Source organism: Gracilinanus agilis, chromosome 6 (assembly GCF_016433145.1).
Source record: "Gracilinanus agilis isolate LMUSP501 chromosome 6, AgileGrace, whole genome shotgun sequence".
NCBI classification, from domain to species: Eukaryota; Metazoa; Chordata; class Mammalia; order Didelphimorphia; family Didelphidae; genus Gracilinanus; species Gracilinanus agilis.
In genome coordinates this window covers 76,267,711-76,293,860 of record NC_058135.1, presented here as the reverse complement: position 1 = coordinate 76,293,860, position 26,150 = coordinate 76,267,711, and the positions used below count along the sequence as shown (strand labels likewise).

Genomic DNA, 26,150 nt, shown 5'->3' with positions numbered 1-26,150 from the left:
TATAATTTAGTAACAGTGTACCAATTGATACAAAGATATTTAATCATTTCAAAATTGCAGTAAAGGGAGAAAGGCCACAGTCAGAATCACCTCTAATCATTAATTGCGACTTCTGACTTTTCAGTCCTACCATTCATTTAGCTCTCTCGGGGTAGCAGTCTGTGTCTCTCAAGAATTCCTTGTGACATCTTTTCAACAGGGTAAGAGTTAAATTCAGTTTTAGAAACAAAAGTTCTAACTCCTTTTTCTTTCTATTTAATCTTTCTCCAGTCATACAAGTTTATGTTCTCTCCAGAATAACAATTATATTTGCAGCCTTTTCAGACATTGCTCACAGATAGCAATTAAACTAGACTTCCCAAAGATTCTGTTCCCTATTAAAGATATATGAACAGTAACTATAGTTCCTGTGGAAAGGGCTATTAAAGCAGGTGTTAATATTTCCCAAAATATTTCTTGTGAAAATTCCTGAATATTTTTGGACATTTTCCCTGCGCTCTCTTCTACAATAAAAAGATTAAGTAGAGTGGATTGAGAGCCAGGCCTAGAGATGGGAGGTCCTAGGTTCAAATCTGGCCTCAGACACTTCCCAGCTGTGTGACCCTGGGCAAGTCACTTGACCCCCGTTGCCTACCCTTACCACTCTTCTGCCTTGGAGCCAATACACAGTATTGACTCCAAAATGGAAGGTAAGGGTTTAAAAAAAAGATTAAGTAATTTAATTTTGATTTTTATTTTGGTGAGAGACTTAGGGGAAATTTTCTTTTAGAAACATTCCTTAAAATATCACATCTATAATATATGCATGATTACAAGATGCCTACCAAAAAGGCAATAACGTAAATGGAAGAGTGAAGTAAGTATGACTGTGTGCAAATTAAGTTGTATAGATCAACAGGCATCTGTATTCCATATTAAATGACAAAATTGGGGACATTTAGAAGTGGTTAATGCTATTATGTGCAATTGTACAAACAGCTAGTACTGCCTATCTATCATTACCTGTATCTTGAACAAACACTCTAGATGGATGATTAACTGAACCCAGAAGGGAAAAGGAGGAAGAAAACAGAATGTATTATTGCCTTTGGGAAATTACAGTTCTTTTAATGCACGGGTTCTTACCCTGAGGTCAGTGAAATTGCTTTTAGAAAATAACATGTATTTTGATAACTTTATTTCAAAATAATTGATATCCTTTGTAAATCTATGCATCTTAGGCATTTAAAGATATTGTTCTGTTTATGTATGTCCATCTCCAGAGAAAGAACTGATAAAAAGAAACAAGAAATACAGTTTTATAATACATTTTTTTTGTCAAATGATTTATTCTCTAGTGTGAGATGGGGAAGGAGGGAAATACCTGGGAATTTTATTGTGACAAATAAACAAATAAATAAGTTGTTTAAAAGATGTTATGGACAGGTCCACAGACTTCACCTTACTGCCACTTGGTTTAAAAACTTAAAGCTTCTCCTCAAAACTAAGGTCTACCTTTTAAATACTTGTGTTAAAATCATAGGATAGTCTCCAAGGAATTAAAGTTGAAGGTCACAAGTAAGGCAGTAGAGAAATATGTGGTGGATAGTGTGCTGAAAATTATTGCTGAAGAACTACACAGGAAAAACAGATTAAAGGATAAACAAATTGCCTTTGAAAGGAGGCTGGCTGGTCATAAAAGAGTGAAAGGCAAACATTCCACTGGCATCTACAAAACACCAAGAAATCTATGAGAGTTAGTAGAGTGAAGAAAGGAGGAGAAAGGGACAATCAATGGAATTTTTCTGAAAAAGAATAAAGTAGGTAAAAGGAATAAAGTAGGTAAAAAAGAAAATGTGGAAAGAGGTTTTAGAGAAGGAAATACAAAAGAGGACAATAATGGAATTTAAGGGAAGAAATTATTTTGGATGTTAAGGGATGATCTGTAGGCTAAGAAAAGGGCATCTATATATGTGTGTATACTTCTAACAATTGTCCTGGCAAGAAGTGATAAGGGCTTGCAGATATGTATTTCCTTGACCTGGAGTCAGGTAGACCCGAGTTCAAATGGGACTTAACAGATGTATCAGCTGTGTATCCCTGGATAAGTAACTCAATCTCAGTTTCCTCAAATGTAAAATAGGAATGACAATAATACCTCCATCCCTGAGATGTTGTGGAAATGAAATGTGATAATAATTATAAAGCATATATCACAATGCCTGGCACGTAACAGGTGTTTGTTTAATAAATATTTCTTTCCTCCCTTTCTCCCTTCCTGTAATTCCTACAGTTACAAGTCTCTCTTCTCTCCCAGATCCGAACACCAAGTGTTTATTTTGTATTTACTGACATCACCTCCCTTAGGCAGTCTCTACCCTCTGATTGGAGGGCTAACGGGTAGGGTGCCAAACTCCTCCAGAAGCCTTCCTTTTTAGATGTCAGAAACTAATTTCCTACCTGTATTTGCTTAATTCCATGGAACAAGACACCCCCAGTAAGGGTATCCTGTGTTCTCTGCCTTCACCCCCATTTTCTTGCTTTTTTGTGTGTATTGTCTTCTCCCATTAGATTGTAAGGGCAAGGACCATCCTTATTTTTGTCACTTGTATTCCCAGTGCTTAGCATAGTGCCTGGCAAATGGAAGGCACTCGATAAATACTTATTAGAGGGAAATGGAATGGAATGAAATCACTTGAACAAGTAGAAGCATTAGCCTTAGTAAGGAGTCAGGTCACTTAATCATGTGAGACAGCAATGATAAGATAGCGGAAGGCATATAATAGAAATAGAATAGAATTTTTATATCACTGTGTATAAAAATTATTTGTATGATATTTATTGTATATCATAGTATATATTATTATATTATATAACATAAATTGGAAGTTATATCCAATATATGCTTTATAATGGCAATCTTTTGGCTTTATTTCACTATAATTATATTTTATGTTTCAATAATGAAAAAAAAAGAAAAAAAAGATTAAAAGAACATTCTCCCTCTTGCCTACCCTGGCAGGTCATGGACAAGAGAGGGGAATGGCTTGTGATCAGCACCAATGGCAGAGGCAGCTACGTCATGGAAATCATGCATCCATTGGGGTCCAGTAATAATGGTAGCTATCAGAAGCAGAATAAACAGATCCTGAATTTTTCTGTCTACTTTTATTTCACTGCCTTTTCTCTGTACAATGGAGTAATTTTTATAAATCCTCCAAATCAGGTAGGGATTTGTAAAATTCATTCAGTTGATTGAACAGAGAAAGAGATAACATGAAGAAAAATTACCTTTTCCATCACATTTCCTGAAAGCCTTTAGTTTTTTTAGATGACATACTAGAGTAATTTAAAAAGTATCACCTTCCTTTTTGAAGCTTTTTAAAAAATGAGTATGCATGTAACCTTTATATTCTGCCACTTCATATTGAAAGTAAGAGCTGGTGCTGCTAATTTGTCAGAAAGAACATGATTTCTCTGTGGCAGGATGGAATGCAATAATGACTTATGAGATATGTGTTTGGGAAAAAATAGCTTGATAGAGACAGGTAATATGTAACTATACATGAAAGCACCACCTTTTGTTACAAATACAGCAACTTATCTGAACATGTAAAACATCAGGAGGAGGAGGAGGAAAAGAAAGAGGAGGAGAAGGAAGAGGAGGAAGAGAAGAAGGAGTAAACATCTCAAGAGAGGTAGTATTTATACAATGTAAAATTCTTTCAAAGAATTTGTAAATAAATTTAATTATTTGTTGAATAGAACAAATAGGGGAAAATTCTCCTAAACGCCAAAATCTTGCATGTAAAATTTTATTTCTACCTTCCCTAGTAGAATGAATTGTCATCTCCAAGAAAATTAAGCTTTTTTCCCCTTTTCTCTTGTGCTTTGGTTCAGGTTTCTAATATAAGAATTATATATTAACTCAAAGGACCAAGTGTGTCAATCGATACAAAAAATTATTATGATTTTACTTTGAAATAAGTGTTCATCCTATCCCTGTTTTCTTTGCTTTGTAGATTTTTTTAAATGCGCTATATAAATTGGTCCTTCAAGGTATTCTTAAATTTGACTTCTAGTATTTTAATTCTGAAAACTGAAAGTGGACTTGTAGAACTAGGCATTACAAGTTTATAAAGTCAAAAGGCTTCATGTAATGTGGCGTAATTCTCAGCGGATGCTGTAGAGCAAGCAAAATTTAAGTAATAATGTTTTAAATTTTAATTTTTTCCCCATAGATCATTAATCTTGTAAGCAAAACAGGTGGTGTGTTCAGTGGGTTCTGTGGGTTATACTAATACAATAATAATCTGATAGTCGTTAAGAAGAGATTAGTCAGTCACCTCAAAGGATAGTCTCTTTAAATAGAAATGACTGACAACAGGAATTTACACTTTCCACCATACATCCTAACACCTGACTAGGTTCAATTTAGGACCCGGTACACTGCCAGTTACAGAATTTGAGAATTGTTTTTACATAATGTATTTGTTGTTTGGAAGTTCTGTCTCCTCAGGAAGATTGTAATTTCCTTGAAAGTAAAGGCTGCATTGAGCAAGGAAATGTGTGCTAATTCATGTACAGAAAAAAATGTCTACCAGAGGTACGTTTCAAAAGAAGCCTTCTCTTCCTCACTGTAGAGATAAAAAAGTAGGACCTTGCATCATGTTATCAGTAGACAAGATGCTGGATAATCTTGAAGAGCTATTTACATGTCAGCTATTATCAGTAAAAGATAGAATCAAAAATGTAGTTAAGCCTCTGTTTAAAATTACTTTCTATGGGCTCAATTATTCATGTTCTATTGGATTGTGGCCATTAATTTGTTTGATTCGAGATATGGCCATTATAATACCTGCTCCTGATTTCAGTTTATAAGATATATAACATTCAGCCTCTTTTAAAAATATTCACCCCCTCCAAATTAAATAAAGTCAGCTAGCTACTCTTCTTTTTTTTCAGTCTTATTGTCTTTCCGGTTTTCTGACACATTAAAAAACCAGGTTCAAATACTTCTATCAAGTCTAAGCTCCAAAGACACTAAAGGGAAAGAAAAAGATCTTACATGTACAAAAATATAATAATTTTTTGTGTTGGTAAAGAATTTGGAAATTAGAGAATGTTCATCAGTTGGGGAATGGTTGTGCTATAAGAAATGACAAGGGGGTTTGCTTCGGGAAAAAATAAGACCTACATTAACTGATGCAAAACGAAGTAAGAATAACCAGATATACAGTAACAGCAATGTTGTTAGATGCTCAACTCTCAAAAGATTTGGCTACTCTTATCGACATAATGATTCAAGACAATTCCAGAGGACTCATGATGGAAGAAAAATACAACTATTCATCTCCAGTGAGAGAAATGTTGAAAGGAAATTGAAATATAATTTTATTTCTTTTTTTTGAAACACAGTTAATATGGAAATGTTTTACCTGATTTCACATGTATAATTGATATCATATTACATGCTTTTTCAGTGGGTGTGGGATGCATGGCTAGGAGGGAGGGAGAGAATTGGAAACTCAATATTTAAAAAGAACAGAATGGGCGCAGCTGGGTATCTCAGTGGATTGAGAGTCAGGCCTAGAGACGGGAGGTCCTAGGTTCAAATCTGATCTTGGATACTTCTTGGCTGTGTGACCCTGGAAAAGTCACTTGACCCCCATTGCCTACTCTTACCACTCTTCTGCCTTGGAGCCAATACGCAGTATTGACTCCAAGACGGAAGGTAAGGGTTTAAAAAAAAAGAACAGAATATAAAAAAATAAATTCATTTAAAAAGCAGGCTTAGCTTCTGAGTCTCCCTGATCAGCAGGCAGAGGACAGTAGCTTGATTATATCAAGGTCAAATTTAACCATTTAAAATATAATGCCAAAATTTTGCCAAGGTTCTCAAGGACATTAAAATAAGAAAAATACATAATACTTAGATCTAAAATGTTTATTTAAGTGATTTCTCTCTGCTTAGTACAGTATCTGGCACATACTAAGGCCTTCATAAATGCCCGTTGACTGATAAGACCTTCTATGACAAGAAAGAAAAAGAAAGAAAGGTAGAGTAAATTATCTGATTGCCAATGTCCTGGTTCACTTCCTCAGTGTACAAAACATTAAATTTTGTGATTTTTTTTTCACTCTCGTTACAATTTCTAAATTAGAATTTTACACAGGAACCAGAGAAAAAATTAAATGTCATCCAGTTCTTACAATTTTGCTTTCTTAGCAAAAAATGCTAAAGGTGTTTTCTGTTTTGCCATTTTCAAGATGTGTGTGCAAGTGATTGAAAATTGGTAGTGGCCATGCTTCGGGTTTTTTTTTTTCTTTCAAGTTTATAATTCCAGGCCATGTGATTTTTTTTAATCTAAGGGGAGAAAGGCCAAGAACCTTTTTTTAGGCAGAAATTTCATTCTATAGCAAAAATGCCATTTATTTTCATGTGTGTATTGCAGCAGTTCTCAAATATTTTTGCTCTCAGGATCCCTTTTTACATTTAAAAAGTATTAAGGACCCCCCTCAAAAGCATTTATATGTCAGTTGACATTTGCTGTATTAGAAATTAGAATGAATGTATGCTGAAAATTGATATTGCATATAATTGGGAAAATAAAATATCTTTAAAAATTAGAATGCCTTAGAATTTTTATGAAAATAGTTTTCACTTTGTAGAACCTCTGAGAAGTCCTAGACCACACTCTGAGAACTGTACCCATATTGGACCAAGAGCTGGCATCTAATTCAAGAAAAGCAGGGTTTAAGTTTGGTCTTTGAATAACAGTAGTAATAATACATAACAGGTAGCATTTATATGGGCAGCTAGGTGCTGAGTCTGAAATAAGGAAGATTCATCTTCCTGAGCTAAAATCTGGCCTAAGGCATTTATTTGCTAGCTGGGTGACCCTGGTTAAGCCCCTTAACTCTGCCTCAGTTCCTTATCTATTAAATGAGCTGGAGAAGGAAATGGCAAACCATTACAATATCTTTTGCAAGAAAACCACAGATAGCGTCACAGAGATTCAAACATAACTGAAAATGACTAAATGGCAACAAGAACAGCATTTATATAGCACCTACTAACTGTCAGTCACTGTGCTAAATACTTAAAAATATCATTGTCTCATTTGATCCTCAAAGTAACTCTGGGATGTAAATTATTGTCCTCATTTGTAGCTAAGTAAAGAGAGGCAGACAGAGTTTAAATGGCTTGCCCAGAGTCATTCACCTATTAATTGTCCTATTGGATTTGAATTTTGGTTTCCTAACTCTTAGTTCAAGCACTTTGCCTATACTGTACTAATTGCCTCTCCAAACTGGCCCAGTAAACTGGGGTAACTCAGTAACAAACTTTTAATGACTTAACTCATGAGCCTCCTGAGAGCAGAGATTGCTTTTTGCCAGTCTTTGGACCCCCAGGGCTTAGTACAGTGCCTGGAAATATAGTAAGTGCTTAATAAATGTTTAGGGATTGACTTAGAGACCTTGGGCAATTCTCTAAAATGCTAAATTGCAAAAAAAAATGTGATCTGTATTGGTAAAGAAATTTTCCTCACCTATCCCTATACTAATGGAAATCTTGGATCTTGTCCCCATGCCTGTAGAGTTCTTTACTTGTACGTTCAAAGGAAATTGGTAAAGATGAGAGGAAGCTGGGTGGGACTGAAGAGAGAGCATTGATCAGCTCCAGCTGTCTGCTTACTTCATTCCAACCAATGCAAATGGATTGATTCTTCCCTTAATCCAATCCAATTTTGGCTTTTCTCTGCCTTTTTAAAATAGCCTTGGACTGGAGGAGAGGCTGCCATTTTTTTTCTTCTCCTATATGGCCATGTAAATGGGGCACAGTGTTAAGAGAAAAAATATCCAAGTAAATACAGTATTATTCTAATGGATCAAAGAACACTTAGAAATAGATTTGTTCCAAATCATTCACATTACTACCTGAAATAGCATGTTAAGCACAGCTTCTTCTTATACATACTTCAATTGTTCTTGTGTAACAAAGAGACTGTCAATATTGAGCGAAACGACTTTTTCCTTGAGGAGTGGAAAAACCATTTGGCACAAAAGAGCCAGCAATGAGACTATTTTAATCAGATCTCACCAATTAAGATATGTTCAAATACTTTCAATGTCTACATATTTTCTATTTATTCAAAATTGCCTTTTCCCGATAAATAAGCTATAATCCTGGAATAGATACCTACAGTACAGATATGTATATGCCTATATGTATAAGTATAAAGTACACTTGTGTGTGCATGTGTGTTTAAGTATATGCATACATTTAAATGTGTTTGTATGTGTAAATATAAATGATTTTTAAGGATAAAAGAAATGAAGATGTTAGGTTAGCATCCTACTGAAGAAACCTGGAGCAAATGGTGGGCAATAATAATGCATTTTTTCTCTGTCAAAGATCTTGCTAGTGGTTTCCCAACATTTATTAAAAGAAGTTAATAGCTATGTGGACATTACTGAATTCTAGAGAGAAATCTTATATTCATAACAAAAATAATCAAGACAAGAAGACATTTAATCAAAATGAGAAAGAAAACAAGCACTTGGCTACTTAAAGTGGTTAATTACCATTTTCTATCAGATAATCATTGTCTACAGCAATTTAGAACAAAGACCATCTGTTCTTATATCTTATACTCAAGTATCTGTTCTCCCTCTTTCTTTCTCTCCCTCCCTCCCTCCATCCATTTATAGAGATAGAGATAGAGATAGAGGTAGAGATAGAGATAGATAGAGATAGAGATAGAGGTAGAGATAGAGATAGATAGAGATAGAGATAGATAGAGATAGAGATTGCTACTCCTGGGCTTTATCCTAAACTCTCCCTCTCTCCCTCCCTCCAACTATCTATCTTTTGATATAGATATATATTGCTACTCCTGGGTTTTATACTAAGCAAAGAGGGGAGGAAAGATGGAATTTTACAGTTATCTCCTACCACAATATGAGTAATATTTTTCTCCCATAGAAAAGGCTCCTTCAAAGTCAGTAGCAGCATCCAAAGAGATCTTATTCAAGCTTCTCAGTGGAAATAATATATTATTCTCAGAACAACAATCAAGACTAATTTGACACTAAATTTTTTTCCCTTTATTTGCAACCCTTTGTCTTCGACAGATCCTCTTACTCTAGAGGCAGAGAATCAAGATTAATGGTTTCTGCAGAAGTGCTATGTAAAGGAAAATTATACAAATTATGCAGGGTTAAAGCCTATGTTTTAAATGGAAATTTTCAACCTTCTACCTATTCACAGCACTTTGTTGTACAACTTATATTCATAACAAAATTACATGGCTAATATAAAAAGAGAAATGTATGCTACAAAATATCAATATTTAGGACCTCAGAACACTTGATAGGATAGAGCTCATTTAATGCATTAAATTGTAATCTCACCCCCAAACATAATATCTATATACCAAGCAAGTTAGATAACAGTAAACTCAGCTATGCAGGTATTGCATTTGACACCTCATACTTGATTTATAAAGGTATTTATTATATTGTATTACCATCAAAACTTTAAGTCAGAATTTTTTCTTCACTTACAACTCATACCAGATTTATAAAAGTTCATTATAAGGTATTAACATCAAAACCTTTAAAATGGAATTTTTTTCTTATCTAAGGAATAAATTGATTGATTTAAAGCGTAATCAACCTCAGACACCATACTAAGTCTGTCTAGCACTTGGAAAGCAGTATTTTAATCTTCTTTTCCCAAGTCTCCTTTAGCTGAATATCAAGATCACGATTCAAAGCACTGAACATCTGCTTAGAATCATTGAGTTCTGCTTCCAGATCTCCAACCTTGTCACTTAATTTCCTGGGACCTCATTCTCTTGTTCTTGAAAATGAGATTGGGGGTTGGGACTGTATTATCTTTATGATTTCTTTCACTTTTATAGCTACAGGCTTTTCAGATATGAACACAAGATAATTTAACAATTATGCAATATGAAAATGCTTCTTCCATCCAAAATTTTCAAAGCTTTATGAGGCCTTGGTCCATTAAAGTATTCTGCTAATTTACTGTGTGACCTTGAAAAGTCACCCCCCTGGACCTCAGCTCCTTATCTATAAAGCAAAGGATGTTGATCTAGGTGATTCCTAGTGGCTTTTTAGCATTGTGCCTATGACTTTCTGTACAAAAAATGAGCAAAGGGGAGTAGAAAAATCTATTCAGAGTATTTCACAAAACTGAGCCAGAGTCAAGAGAGGTCTTTTAGTGCCATTTCTTCACAATTTCATTTTCTATAGCATTTAGTGTATAGGAACAAAAGGAAAGAGACTAATCAGTTGGTCAAAAAGGGTTCAAAGAGTGGTCATCTTTTCCTCTCCTCCCTCTCTATGCTAGAATCAGAGAATAGGTTAACATATCCTCATGATGCTAAAATTGTCTCATTCTTTCTAAAGGCTTCCTATTAAACACAGATTGAAAAGATATTCAATCAAGAGTCTGGGAAAACAAACTATTTCTCTACCAAGAGGCTAGCTGTCCCACATGCCAACATTCTCACAAAAAAATGCTCTGTAGGTGAACCAAATGGGTGGTCCATTTTCAACTGTTATCTACCAGGGGAGAGAGAATAGTCAGATCATCATAGGTGATATATCCTCTACTGAGTAGAGTCTACTCCTTTCACTGACCCCTTTCTTTTTCAGATTCAATAACTCAAATGATGTACTACTTTGTTAACTTCTCAGTCCCTTTGGATGTTTGAACTCCATCATATACTCTGAAGAACAGATCAACCAGGAAGATTAATCAGCCAATAACAAATAACAAACACATCTCAGTAGTTACAAAATGGACCCAGCAACATCTAATCTCAGGAATACTTTTCCAAACCCTTACCTTCTATCATATAATCAATATTGTGTATTGGTTCCAAGGCAGATGAGTGGTAAGGGCTGGGCAATGGGGGTTAAAGTTGCCTAGGATCACCCAGCTAGGAATGTCTGAGGCCAGATTTGAATCAAGGACCTTAAGCCCTGACTCTCAATCTACTGATCCACCTATTTGCCCCTTCATGAATAATTACAATGTAACCTCATCAATAACTAAGTTTCAGTGGCTTAAATCTATTCCAATATTTTTGATATATCTGTTCTGGAGATATTTTATCTTTAATACTCCAACACTGAAAATATCTTAAGGCTATATTATCCTCTGATTAGAAACAATAACAAAAAATCAAGGATTTCAGAACTTTTAAGTGAAAACGAAAAGTTTCTTTGGAGAAAAAGCACATGAGGCAAGAGAGACCAATGAGTTTAAGGACATGCCTGTCTTTCACAGAGGAAGCATGATATGCCTTACTCAATTTGTGAAATGTTACCTATTTTAATAGAAGGACCAAAAAAAAAAAAAAAAGAAGGAAGGGAGGAAAAGAGGAGAGGCAAATGATCTTGTATGATTTATGTACTGACTCATCTAGTTTAGAGATATCAACACAGAATGATGCTTCCTTTGGGTCTCCTTATGTTAAGCTAGTCGTGTCTGTGCAGGAAGTATGGTTCCACTTGAGTGTTTGGAAACCATTGTGAACTAGTTACAATAATCTCTATGGAACAGCTGTACGATCCTCAAAAGCGCTATTAGTACAAACTATAGAGAGTGCTGCAAGAATGTAATCTCACCCAATCAGTTTGATGTATCTATTGAAACAATCCTTTGAATATGTCTTTTCTTGCTAGTTTATGACAATTACTATTTTCATCTTAATCATCTTTCTTTGCTTGAGTAAATACAACATTGTCATATTACACCATTTGGTGGTAGCATAGTTATTCAGATGAAATGAATATCAATTCAAATTTACTATTATTTCTAAAATTATTAGAGAAAAAACGATTCTGTTAGCATTAAAATCACATATGGTAGTGTGCATATGCATGTATATACACACATATGCTTATATATTGTCTATCCATTTGTGTTTATTAGCCATGTACACATACACTCATGCATATTATCCATCTTTCTTCTCTATTCATATTTAATGTACATGGGATGATTTGGGCTCCACTAAAAAATAAGCCTATACATTGAAATACAAATTCAGATTACTACTATAGAATACAAAATAAAATAACGTAGGGTTTTGTAATAGGGAACTTCTAATCTAAATTTATAGAAGTTGACAGAAATTTAGATCTAGAAAAGGCTCTACACCTTTTTTTAAATAAGCAAATTGTGATTAAGGGTGGTTAAGTGATTTATCCAAGATTACATTATATTGGTAGAACCAGAGTTAGAACAGAGGTGTCATGAATTACCAGTGCCTGAATTCTTCTAGGGTTCCATGATGTTTAACAGGATCCTGGGGACTGAGTTATGTGCATTTTTTTTAAAATAAAGAATTAATAGCATATCAATGCTTTCCCACATAACAAATTAATGAAACATTTTCTCATGTCTGGTTCATCTTCAGTTAAATGCCATCATTTTTTTTTACAGTTGCTTACAATTTTGTTGAAAAATTGTCATATGGAAAGCTTTCCACAGTGTTAATTCAATTATATATAACAAAAATAGTTTGGGTTCTTTGAGTCCTATAAATTAAAAAAAAACAACCTTTGACAGGAGAGATGCCAATTTATCAATATAAGGTCTTTCTACTTACATATCTATCATTTCTAAATAATGACAATTCAATTGTCAGGCATCAGTGACCATTTTTATATTTTAGAAATTCATTTTTAAACACTTCTCTGAGTCATAAAAATCAAATTTATTTTTAATTAAGTTTAAATGAGCTACCTCATTCAAAATTTTTAATAAATAATTTCATGTTCTTTTTATAGATTAAGAAAGATGTATATGGATTAGTGGATGTGATTGCAAATAAAATTCCCATGAAACATGGTACATAATCTTCACCTATAAAATGAACTCTCCTTATGAATCATTTTCTAGAAAACTTAGATGGTCTTCCAAATTTAACTTTTATATACATTTATTCTTTCAAATTGCTACCTTATTCTGGCAGACTCATTTTGCATTTGTAAATAGAAGGAGATGGACTGTTTTGAAATTTTAAAATGATAAGATTGTCCTTATGGCATTCTAGAAGTTAGAAGAACATGATAAAGAAGTCCTATGTGAAGATAATTTTATTGAATCACGTCAGTCTAATTTTCAAAGTTTAAAAAAATTTTTTCAAGTTAAAAAATATTTCTGCCATTGAGGCCTTTGAAATATTCTTCAGAATTTAAAAAATAAAGATAAAACACATTCCATGGAATGTTAGCATTAGCAAAGACCACTTCTTTTCAGATAATTTAATTAATAATAAAAATGATAATAATAATAAGACCTTTTGGATTCCAAGACTAGAAATTTCTACTCTACTGGTGATTTTTCTCATCCCAAAACAGAAATCAGTCAATCAGCAAACTATTATAAATCACTTACTATGTGCCTGGCCCTGGGCTAATGATTGAATATATTATAATAAAATTAAATAGTCCTTGCTCTCAAGAACTTTAAAGTTTATCTTACACATATAAATTAGTACAAAGTGCAGGGAACATAAAAAAGCACTCATACCCAGGGAGGATGAGCAGGAAAGATCTCAAATAGGAAATAACATCTGAACTGAATTTTGAGGAAATCTTGGTATTCTAAGGAAAGCAGATGTAAGGAGAACTGTGTTCTGTTCATGAAGATAAGACATGGAATGCTACGAATTAATAACAGGAAAACTATTTTCCTGGACCATAGAATAAAATCAGAGGGATAACTGTCTAGCGCCAAATCATTAAATGTCAAACAGCAGCAATAAAAGGTCTTGAACTTTTTGATCAAAGTAGTAACATAGACAGAAATATGCTTTAAGGATATCATTTCTACAATGATCAGCCGTGAATGACTTAACTATTATCAGAAATTTAGGGATCTAGTACACCTCCAAGAGGCTTGGAATAGAAAAGGGATCCAATGCCATAGAAGGAATTGATGGAGTCTCAATGCAGATTGAAGCATACCATTCTTCACTTTAGTTCCTCCAAGAATGCTTTTTTTAGTGTAAGCAATATGTATCTTCTTTTACAACATAATACCATGGAATTATGTATTGCATGACAGCATATATATAGCATATATCACCTGCCATCTAGGGGAAGGAAAAAGGGCACAAGGGAGTGAGGAAATATGGATTTCAAAATGTCAGAAAATAATTTTTGAAACTAGTACCAATATGCAATCTGAGTTCAAAAAAAAGAATATCATTTCATCAACTGCATGGATGTGGAATTTGAGAGGGAAGAGCCTGGATAAAGGAAGATGAGTGAGGAAGCTATTGTAATAGTCTTTGGTCACTTCACTCATGTTCTAGCATTTGCTTATTCTAAAACAGTGGAAACTAAAGATTAGACCATAACATCATTCTTCCATGCTATACAAAGTGCCATGCTTTTTAAAAGTGGGCAGGTAATATCTTTCTAAATCTAGTTCCAGGAAGAATATTCTGTTCTTTCGAATAATGAGGAAAGGAAACTTAGTCAGAAGATTCATCTGCATAACATTCATACCTTTTTATGTTTCATTAGCACCAGACTGTCAACTCTCAGAGATACTTATTGACACTTTCCAAATTAAAGATGATAATAATACCTTGTCATTATATAGAACTTTACATTTTAGAACCATTTGCCCATCTTTTTATGACAATCTTCTGAAACTGGTATAACAAATGCACAACAGTACTGTGTGTCTCTCCCAGAGATGCACAGATAACTAACATGTCCAATTTTGTAAATTAAATGAAAGAAGAGAAAAACCAAAAGGATGCTACCCACTCAAGGTAAACAAATTCATTTTCACTACAGAATAGGCAAGAACTCAAATGTTAGCCTTTGAGAAATGGCAAGCAATTCTTTTGCCAGCAAAAACTTCACAATTACATAAAAATAAGTTCAGTTGTTTCTTTCCCTCTTTGCAACAGCCAGGAATAAAGGGAATTTTAAAATAAAAATCAAATCTTTCTTGATAATGAGTGAACCTAATTATGCCATTTATTTGTAGCTTCAACAGAAAGACTTGAGTAATTGGAGGAAGCACATGAATTTAAGAGTGATAATTAGTGCTATATCTCCCTAGGAAATCCTGGGAATAGCAATCTCAGGTAGTCTCTTAAGAAATATTGCTTTTAACTTAAAAAAAAATTTGACGTCAAATTCGCTCAGAATGTTACAACATGATAGATATTCTGTAGTGACACAACACTATATTCTAAGTCTTTGAATGATTCTCATCTCTAAAAAGTAGGATTCTAAGTGAATGTCCTTATGTATAGCATTCCAAATTATCTTTTATTAAACTTGTAGACTTAGGAAAGATCTGAGTGAAGTTGCCATATGGAAATCTTGGCTTATCTGAAACACACTTGTTTATTCTTTACACTTTAAAAATATTTATGCTCTGACTCTCAGATATAGATACCAGCACAACAGGAAGGAACCAAGAAGGAAAAGAATATTAATCCAGCTACTTCATTTTTTCCTGAATATCATAGCTCTCTCCTCTTCGTGTATTCTTTTAGGTTCCCAGACATCTTTCCACTATGTCTATGAATAGTTCTGTTCTTGGGCTGTTCTTGGGCAAACTCCCAACTGCATCTGAGATTTATATTTGCCTCCCAGGCAGCTATTTCCCGGAGCATTCTCAATGGATGGTTTGTTTTGATAATGGTATAGAAAAAATATAGTTTTCCTCTAGTGAGCTAGAAACCTCTTCATCTGCTGAAGGGAATCTTAATGTTTTCCTTCTGAATCTCCTCTTCCTTTCAAAGCCATGTCAATTCTTCCCAGCTCTTGTCCCACTAAGGTTCTACTCACCAAAAACATCTACACTTTCTTTCTAACTAATAAAAATGTCCCATTCAAATGCTGCCTGCACCAGCCGCCCTCTCCAGTTCCCACTCAACATGAGGACTTTCCTCCAGTTACATTTTATTATATTACACTTGAAGATTTGGAAAGAATATAGGGCTCTCTCAAAAGGAGAATTTCTTTTCTTGTCACCACTGTATCCCCCAAACCTAGCACAACAACTGATACACCTAATTGCTTAATAGATTTTTGCTGAACCAAATGGTTCAGAGACTCCTATTGATAGATTTATATGAATCACAGGACTGAATCTCAGAAATGATCAAGTCCAATTCCTCCATTCTACAAAGAAACAGTAAGCGATTTGCCTAATGTCACAAAGCTAATTACCTTAGCATAATTGGAATGAGAAAACAAATCTGATTCCCAATCTAGTTGTCTTTACAACTAATTTACAACTCCTCATTTACAAGCAGCTTGTGTTCAAGAAGTTCGTTTGTTAAGTAAGTTGTTTCTAATTTGGATTACAGTTTCCCAAAGGAACAATACTATCATTTTTGTGGTGCAGGCCACCAAACGAGTTATCGATAAATGTAATTCCACTCAAGTCTCACTCCTGTGACTCATTTGTGGTACAGCAGGAGCCTGGCTTGTCAAAAAAAGACCATTGTCAGAAGACTAGTAATTGGGTGAAAAGTATTTCTGCACTTAGCTCATACAAACTATTTCCCAAAGTCTGGAGGGTTTGTGATCTCCATCTGTGGAGGGAGTATTGATATAGATGATATCATGGACATTCTGAGATATCAAAGTAAGTAAAATATTCTTTTGCATTGCACCTGTGATTTCACTGGTATTGAGAATTCCCAATGAGGGAACATTCCTCTATCAATGTTCAACTGGCATGTATTCTATAGATTTATAGTCTTAGAGATTTGCCTGTAGTACTGAAATGTTAAGTGATTTAACCAGGATCATAGCCTGGATGTGTCAGAAGCAGCCTTAAACTCAGGTCTTTCTGATTCTGAAGACTCATTTTTACAACACTGTCTCTTATACTTGAAATGTAGTAAATGTAGTAAAATTCTAACATTACTAGAGTCACCGTGGAAAAAATGTATCTGGAATTCAAACTGGATATGCCAGGAATCCAACTTTCATCCCTCCACTGAAAGCGGGAATCCTCTGACCAGTTTTGGAGCACAGGAAGAACCAAGTAGGCACAGATGGTTCCTGGGAACAACCAGTTGAGGAGATAGACTAGATGATTATCTCCAATGCTGATATTCTATTCTAAGAGGAAGATGGAGGTGGGAGAAATTCCTACTCAATGCCAGTTTCAATGGCTATCATGTGATCCATCTGGGACAGCTGGTGCAGGGTCCTAATCTCATGGGGCAACTAGAGTACCAAGACTGGAGTAGGGAGCCCTCATCTTTCTGAGTTCAAATTTTCCCTGGGACACTTAAAGGCTGTGTAACCTTGGGCAACTCATTTAATCCTGTTTGCCTCAGTTTCCTCATCTGTAAAATTAGCCAGAAAGGAATTGGCAAACCATTCCAGTACCTTTACCAAAAAACAAAAACAAAAATAAATAAAAAAAAATGGGGCCATAAAGAGTTGGCTAGAAAATACCTGAATAATAACACTAATCTCATAGGAAAGATACAAGCCTGATGAACTTTAGTTAAACATTATTTCTACATTAATTCTCAGATCTGCCTCCAATCCATCTCTACTGGTGGTTTGTCTCAACCTACACATGAAGAATGATAAACTCTTCAAAACCATAATTCACCATTGTATTAGCAAAGGACCATAATATGTTTTCCACAAAATTTTAAGGTTTTTGTTTTTAACCAGACCTCTGATTTCACTGTTATAGAGAACTACCAATAAAAAAAAAACTCCTTCTGCCTATCCAAACTTGAACCTGATCTAAGATTGAGTCTTAAAGTTGTCTGAGACACTAAGAGGGCAGGTGACTTGCCCAGCATCTCACCAACAGTTCATTTCAAAAGTGGAAGCTGAATCCAGATCTTTCTGAGATCCATTCTCTATTTACTACCTAGTTAACTGTGTAAATCTGCCCAAGGTACTTCACCTTTTTGTACCTCAGTTTCTTCATCAGCAAGATAGGGAAAGTAATGATAACACCTACTTCATAGAGTTATTGTGAGAACCAAATATGTGTAAAAACCTATGTAAACCCTAAAACACTATATAAATGTTACCTATTTTTCTCATGTTTCTCAAACACCAATTATTTATTTTATATAACCCTATTACAGAATAAAATTGTCAAATATTGACTTTATTTTGTTGCTTAATTAAATCACTTTCTTTACACATCTCTATTTCCTTTTAAGATTTAGGATGTCAGCACATTTAATTTTAATTGTTCAATCACAGGAACAATATATTTTATAATGATAATTATTTTGGTCCTAAATTCAAGGCTTAACCCTAAAGCTCTGAAGAACATAATTGGCTACCCTCATTATAACCCACTTCTTTGGCTGCCTGTTTTATTTATTTGCAGACATTCAATGATGCATCAAAGCAAATGGTGGTCAAACTTAGACTTGAAAAAGGAAAACGTGACAGGTAAAGGCATCTTCTCACCAATATTAGGATGCTTTAAAAGACGACAGATTCTAGCTTCCCTTTCCAGTTTCTGGTGATCTGCAAAAGAACAGAGAAGATTCACAATTTTTAGGCAGCCAATAAAACTGAATACATCACACAGAAAATGAAGCATAGAGAAAAATCAAAAAAAGCACATGCCACAATGCCTTTCACATTTATTTATTCTTGCATTTCTCCAAAAGTGTGATTACTGTAATTTGGTACTAAGGCAGTACGCTATCCAATCTTATTTCTAAAATATAGCCTTTCCCCTTCTCATTTTTTCATTCTCTTTGTATTTCATAAGCTCTACACAATGGCATGAAGAAACTCGGCTGAAATTAAAACTCCCCTGCAAGAAGCCTGGGAAGGAAAAGTATTTACCATGCCATCTATAATTATCAGATGACAAACTTTGACAGTAAAGTAGGAAAAACAGAAAGCATAAAACAGTTTAGTTCTTTCTTACTTTGGCCCGTAAGACAATGATTAACTGTCATTAGTGTCTAAAAGCCAAAGCACTTTGAACACTGCATACTTCCCGTATGGGCTTTCCATGTCCCAACATTGCAGTCATACCAGAAGAAGGCTCATACCTATCACACAATGCTACATTCCAACCCTGAGGGGAAAATGTGGAAACTAGCTACATGATATTTATTAGAAATGACCTGTCACTTAAAGACCAATGGGATCAGACAGGATCATTCTTGTACAGAAGAAAAGCAGAGCTTCAGTTCAACCACTGTTGAAGTATTTGTTTTTATGTCTATCTACCTATGCATTGTATGTAAGCACAAATAAATTAGGGCTAGTAGCAGAATAGATAGAATGCTGGACTTGGAATAAAGAAGAAAAGTTGAAAGGTTGTTCAGATAATTAGCATTTATGTGATCCTGGGCAATTTCTCTCAGTTTTCCTGTCTGTAAAAATGGGGATAGTAATAGCATGTAGCTCAGATGTTTGTTGCAAGAAAGAAATGAGAGAAAATATGATGCTTTTTGAAAACCTTATTATTATTATTATGTATTAAGTATTTATAACATTAAGAGCCCAGTACTACATATGAGAGATCCAAAGAGATAGAAAACATGGATTACTGAGAGGGTCCAATGAGATAATATTAAGGGGAGATAAAAGCACTTAGCACATTGTAGGTACTATATAAATACTTAAAATGATATAAAATGATAAATTATTCCTACCTGCAAGGGCTTAAAATATAACTGAGGAGACAGATTCTAGATAAAACTACAAAGGAACAAATTCTGAGTGCCAAGTATGGTCCAGTGGAAAGGGGAATGATTTTGGAGGTGGAGGATGACACTACTTATGCTATTTGGGGCAAGTTGTTTTAAATTCCTGGGACTCAGTTTCCCTCTCTGTAAATGGAAAGGTTTGAATTAGATGAACTCTTAAGTCCGTTATCAACATTAAATCTATAATTTAGACAATATGTGTGAATGGGATAGGAGTCTAAAGAAAAAAGTAGTCACACTTGAATAGGAAAAAAGATTGAAGGCTCAGATAAGATGGTTTGGGTTTTGAATGAAAAGCTGTATTTAGACAAGGGTGAAAAATGGAGAAAATTCTTCAAGCAGGAAGGAGTAGCATGAGGAAAGAGAGGCATAGAATATGGCTGAAAAATTTTCCTTCTACTTATTTATTGATGTACAGGGGGAAACAAGGGCAGACATATTAGAGAATAATAATATAGCCAGTGTCAGGGCAGCTAGGTGGCTCAGAAGATCATCTGGGTTTGATTCTGGTCTCAGACATTTCCTAATTGAATGACCCTGGGCAAGATACTTAACCCCAATTGTCTAGCCCTTACTGCTCTTCTGCCTTGGAACCAATATAGATTCTAAGACAGAAGGTAAGGATTTAACAAAAAAAAAGAGATATCAAGGTCGCACAAACAGTATTGACAGGTACAAGACTTGAATTCAAATCATCCTGGTTTCAAGGCCAGGTTTCTTTCCACTATGAAGCAACACTGTCTTTCAGTATCTCAAACCTACCAAAATTCCTTCTTGTTCATTCTTAAAGAGAGATGTAAAGAGGATTTCAGATGAACAACTTTATTTGGTTAGATTTTTGGTACTCAAACTTCTTCAAAGAAAGCAAAAAACCACCATGGTAGATTGGAATTTATATATAATATAGACATCCAGTTCCTGTGCCTCAAAGATGTATTGCTGAATTTAAATAATTACATCTTTGCTGATACAATAGTTTTCTGGTAAAGAAAACGCCATCATTTTATGCAGCAATAACAGGATTATTCCTGAAGCCTACTTGAAAGTTCATAGAAACATAGATCTGGATCCCCAAAGGGACCTTGGAGGTCATCTAGGCTGATTCTGTCCATTTATAGATGAGGAAACTCATGAAACCTAAAAAGTTAAATGACTTTCCAATAGTTGCACTAGCACTAAAGTGGCAGAGCTGGAGCCTGAAATCAAAACAATGAACATAATCTACAGAGGTCAAAGGAATAAATATTGGAAAAATTTTAAAAGATCCCTAAGAACCTATTCCTGCTTGAAAGGCTAGAGATTAAAGGGTCTAATCTGATACCCTGGAGCAATCTGTAAGAACGATTTAATGTAAGATTGTTTTGAATTTAACAGAGAGTAATGTGTTCATGAAGTTCATGAATGTGCTCTTAAGGACTGAGTCTCACACTCAGGTCTTTCCGAGGATGAGAGAATTCCTAGAGGCTCCTTTCAAAGGCTTAGCCTTCAAGCCTCCATTCAGCTTTATAGAGAAGAAAAGAGTATCATCTCAGAGTAGGAAACTGCAAAGGGTCCCATTTAGCTCTGAATACTTATTGCCCTCAACTTCCCAGGATTTGTATAATTCTTTTTAGGTAAGACTGTTGAATAAGAGAACGCCAATGAACAGAACGAGAGAATTACACCCCCATAAAATACTTGGTTTTATAACAGGAGCACAATAAGCTGCCTTTCTACTGATACACAGCTTCCTTCCACTTTTTCCTTCAATTATAATCACTTAACTTATTGACCTCCTATGAATCATAAGGCATTTTGCATTCGCCCACTGGGATGTATTCTGACATCCCAAATGAAATGCTGTAATTTAAATCCTCATTAAAACAAAAAGTTCATAACTGCACTTTGAAAGGGAGTAGGTAGGTGAGGATTGGTGATTAAATGCATAACATTATCAGAAACACGTCATTCATTCATTCAACAAACATTTTCTTAAGTATCAACTGTGTGGGTAGCTAATTCAGGGAGATGCAAAGTTGAGTTTAGACACCTCTTGGAGTATCGTGTAAAAGGTTTACCTTTTAAAAACTTCCTGTGCTTTCACTTCAGGTGAAAATAAAAGACATATACATAACTATAGATAAATATATATCTATATATACATACACATATACTTTGTTAATGTCCAACAAATTCAAATAAATTGGCAAAAGGCAAGAATAGTATATTTTAAAAAAATAACAAAAATCTCTGAGCATTCTATTTCTGCCCTAATCACAGAGATGAAAAACAAATATAGTCCTTGATTTTACATAAGTTTTTTTGAGACCTTCTTAGCTTATTAAAACAAGAGGGTTCATTGTGATAGAGGCATGTGGAGATGGTTGAAGAATGGAATTGGATCCAGGGGAATGGGAAGGATGCCTCAAATACTTTCCAAATCAAGAGGGAAAACATCATGCATATATCCAACTAAGTGTGACATGTGGATAACAAAATTCAACAGTCAATGTACATTTATTAAGCACCTACAATGTGCCAGACACTATTCTAAACATTGGAGATACCAAAAAATAGTACAGCTACTGCCCTCAAGGAGCTTACAATTTAATGGGGGAAGACAACACACAAAAAAAGGAAGCTGAAAATTGAAGATGGGAAAAGCTGCATTATGTTGGGGTATGGTGGAGAAGGCACAATAGTCTCAGAGTATGAATGATGTCAGGTGAGAAATAAAGAAAAGTTCTGAGCTGAAGTCCCTATTTAAATGGAGATTTGGGAATCAATGGCTCTGCCCTTCAATCAGAGGGGGAGAGGATAGAGATGAGGTGAGATGAACAATATAACATGTTCTATAAAATCTTTAGAAGGGAATGATTTTTTCAGAGAAGCAGATCAGTGAAATCTTTTAAAACAAAATTTCATATAGATTAGGGAAGAATGCAAGCAAATAAGAGCTAGAAAGGATTGTAGGGAGTAAAATGGATAAGTTTGATTACAATAAATTCAATGCAGTTAAAATTAGAAGAAGAATAGGAAATCAGGGGGATTACTCTGATAATTATCTCATTTCTCAAATATACAAGGAACTATGTGAAATTTATAAAAATAAGAATCATTCCCCAATTGATAAATGATCAAAGGAAATAAAGAGGCAGTTTTCAGAAGTAATCTAAGCTATCTATAGTCATATGAAAAAATGTTCTACATCAGTATTGATTAGAGAAATGCAAATTAAAACATCTCATACCTATCAGATTGACTAATATGATAGAAAATGAAAATGAAAAATATTAGTGGGCCACTTATGTACTATTGGTAGAGTTGTGAATTGATTCAACTATTCTGGAAGTCAATTTGGAACTATGCCCAAAGGGCTATAAAGCTGTACATACTCTTCAACCCAGCAATACTACTACTAGGTCTGTATCCTTAAAGAGATCAAAGAAAAAAGAAAAGGACATATATGCACAAAAAATATTTAAAGCAGTTTTTTTTGTGGCAGCAAAGAATTGAAAACTGAAGGGATATCTATCATCTGGGGAATCGCTGAACAAGTTGTGGTTTGATAGTGATGGAATACTACTGTGCTATAAGAAATTATAAAGGAGATGTTTTCAGAAAAAAAACCCTGAGAAGATTAATATAAACTGATGAAAAGTGAAGTGAGCAGAACCAGAAGAATATTGTGCAAGGCAACAGCAATATTGTAACAATGATTAGTTGTGAAAGACTTAGCTACTCTTATCAATAGAATGATCCAAGACAATTCCAAGGCATCTATGATATAAAATGATATCCACCTCCAGAGAGAGAACTGATCAAGTCTGAGTACAGACTGAAGCATAAAATTTTCATTGAATTATTCTGGTTTTTCTCTTTGCAACATGGCTAATATAGAATATAAAGACTCAGATCTTCCTAACTCAAGCACTCTAGCTCCTGAGCTACCTAGCAGGTCTCCTAATTGAGGATGAGGAGAAAAGAAAGGAAGGATCAGTGAGAAGGAAGGATAAGAAGAATACAAATAGAGGTTACTCTTGGGAATGAATAAGGTCACCTTTTAGAAACTAATGGGAAAAAGGAAAGGATAGATGAGGACAAAGCAAGAGTTTGAGGAGTGGCAGGATTTTTTTTTTTTGCATGATTTGATACATATGCATGATAATGCATTGTTTGTTCTCAGTGTGTGGAGTAGGGGCAAGAAGGAAGAGGAGAATTCAGAATTCAAAACTCTGAAAAAGGGAGAGTAAAAATAAATAAAAGTAAATATATTTTTTAAAATATTTCTAGAGCTAAAATAAACTTTCACAACTTCTAAAAAACTGCAAATGATCTGAGTCTAACTTAGAAGAAGGTTTCAATGGGCAGAGAAATAGTGTGTCACAAGCATCACTATGGTATACATAAATGCATGAAGGTAGGAGGAGACAAGAAAAGACTAGGGAATAGTAGGTTAATAGTCTAGGTGAAATGGAATATAGAATGTGGGAGGGAGAATTGTATGGAATAAGTCTAGGAAGGTAGGTTGGAGACAGATTCTAAAATAGTTTTAAATGTCAGACTAAAGAGGGTTTTTGTGTTGTTGTTTTTTTTTTAATCCTACTGTATAGGCAATAAAGACAATCTGGAGTCTTTTGAGGGGCAGCTATGGTTTGGTGCAGTGATGGACAAACTACCACCTGCCCCAATTCCTAATCAGACGAATACAATGAGTAGGATACAATACAATGAAACTTCAAAAGAGTTGCCTTAGAAACAGACTGACAGATGAGCATTTCCTTTCCTTTGGCCCCCTCTTTAAAAAGTTTGCCCATCACTGGTTTAGGGGATAGAGTCCTGGGGATGGAATCAGGAAGATGAGAATTCAAATCTGGCCCCAGACATTTATCAGTGGTGTGACTGAGCAACTCACTTAGTTCTGTTTGCCTCAGTTTCCTCATTTATAAAATAAGTTATAGAAGGAAATGGCAAATAACAACAGTATCTTTGCCAAGAAAACTCTAAATGAGGTTACAAAGAGTCGGAACTAAAATATCTCTGAATTATACCCGTGTTTTAAAGTAATCATGTTGGTAGCCATGTGAAAAGTAAATTGGAGAAAGATAATACAAAAGGCAGAGACATATGTTAGGAAACTACTGGGTCACCATGTTGGGAAGACTCCTTGTAGGAGTATTTATAAAAAAAAGATGCAGAGAATTACATAGGATTAGAAGGTGTGGATGGGGCGCAATCTGTGACACTGGAGAATTTCCATGAGAAAACATTTTTAAAGTGCTTACTATGTGCAAGGTTTTGGAGAGAGAAATAATAAAAGGCAGGACAGTCTCTGCTCTGAAGGAGCTTACATTCTAAAGGGAGAAGACAATTTGCAAAGGGAAGCTGCAAGAGGAGGTAAAGTGGGGAATGCCAGAAAGCCCTCAGCTTGAGGGAATGATGTTCATGGAGTCCAAACTAAGCAGAGGGAGGCTTTGGGAAGTTTATCACTCTGCTCTCTAGTTCTCCAATCAGAGGGGAGGCACAACTGAGGGTACTGATGAGGTATTGAGTATTAAAACTAAATCAATCCCCATGATGATGAAATTTCAGGTGATGAGCTTATCCTGGGGAAAGTATAATGTTCACGGATTCAAAACCAAGCAAAGTAGATGAAATTTCAAGACAGATGGAAAATTCTGAGTCCTCTCTAAAGGGAGCCTACAACAGAGATCAAAGCTTTCTCTAAGTGTTGAAAACGTGAATATGTTTATAAGCAGAAAAGAACAACACATTTAGAGAGAAATGGAAGATTTTTGTTGTTCAGTCGTGTCTGACTCTTCATGACCCCCTGGACCATGCTGTTCATGGAGTTTTCTTAGCAAAGATACTGGAATGGTTTGCCATTTCTTTTGCCAGTGGATTAAGGCAAACAGGGTTAAGTGACTTGCTCAGGATCACATAGCTAGTGCTGGAGGTCAAATTTGAACTCAGGTTTTCCTGTCTCCAAGTCTAGCACTCTAGCTACCTAGCAGCATCCTAACTGAAAACTAGGAGAAAAGAAATGAAGACTCAGTGAAGCAAGGATCAGAAGAATATAAATAAACATTACCCTTGGGAAGGAAGATCACCTTTTAGAGGCTGATGCAAAAGAGGAAAGGATCGATGAGGATACAGTAAGGGTTTAAGGTGTGGCAGGAGAGATCATAGTTGATATTTCAGAATGCTTTATTTAGGTTCTGCAAATTACGTTGTATACACTAACTCATTTGAGTCTCTATAGATATTACATATTCTATAGGCATTATGATCCTCATTTTATAGTTGAGGAAAATAAGCCTTAAAGAAGTTAGATAAGCTGAGAACTCATCAAAGATAGCTCTAATCTTCTCAATGAAGAAGGATTTGAAGCCATTTCAATCCAAAAGAATTTAATCAATTCCAGGTACTTGTTGGGGAAAAAGGGTT

General features: G+C 34.8%; 1 protein-coding gene across 1 annotated transcript in view; it reads right to left on the bottom strand.

The window, feature by feature from the left end:
• The window catches only part of LOC123252280 (calcium/calmodulin-dependent protein kinase type II subunit delta), a 366,372-nt gene that overhangs the window by 215,146 nt on the left and 125,076 nt on the right, over window positions 1-26,150 (bottom strand). The window contains exon 3 of the mRNA XM_044681659.1: window positions 18,463-18,522. Coding sequence (XP_044537594.1) covers window positions 18,463-18,522 — 60 coding nt within the window. The remainder of the gene's footprint in view (window positions 1-18,462; window positions 18,523-26,150) is intronic.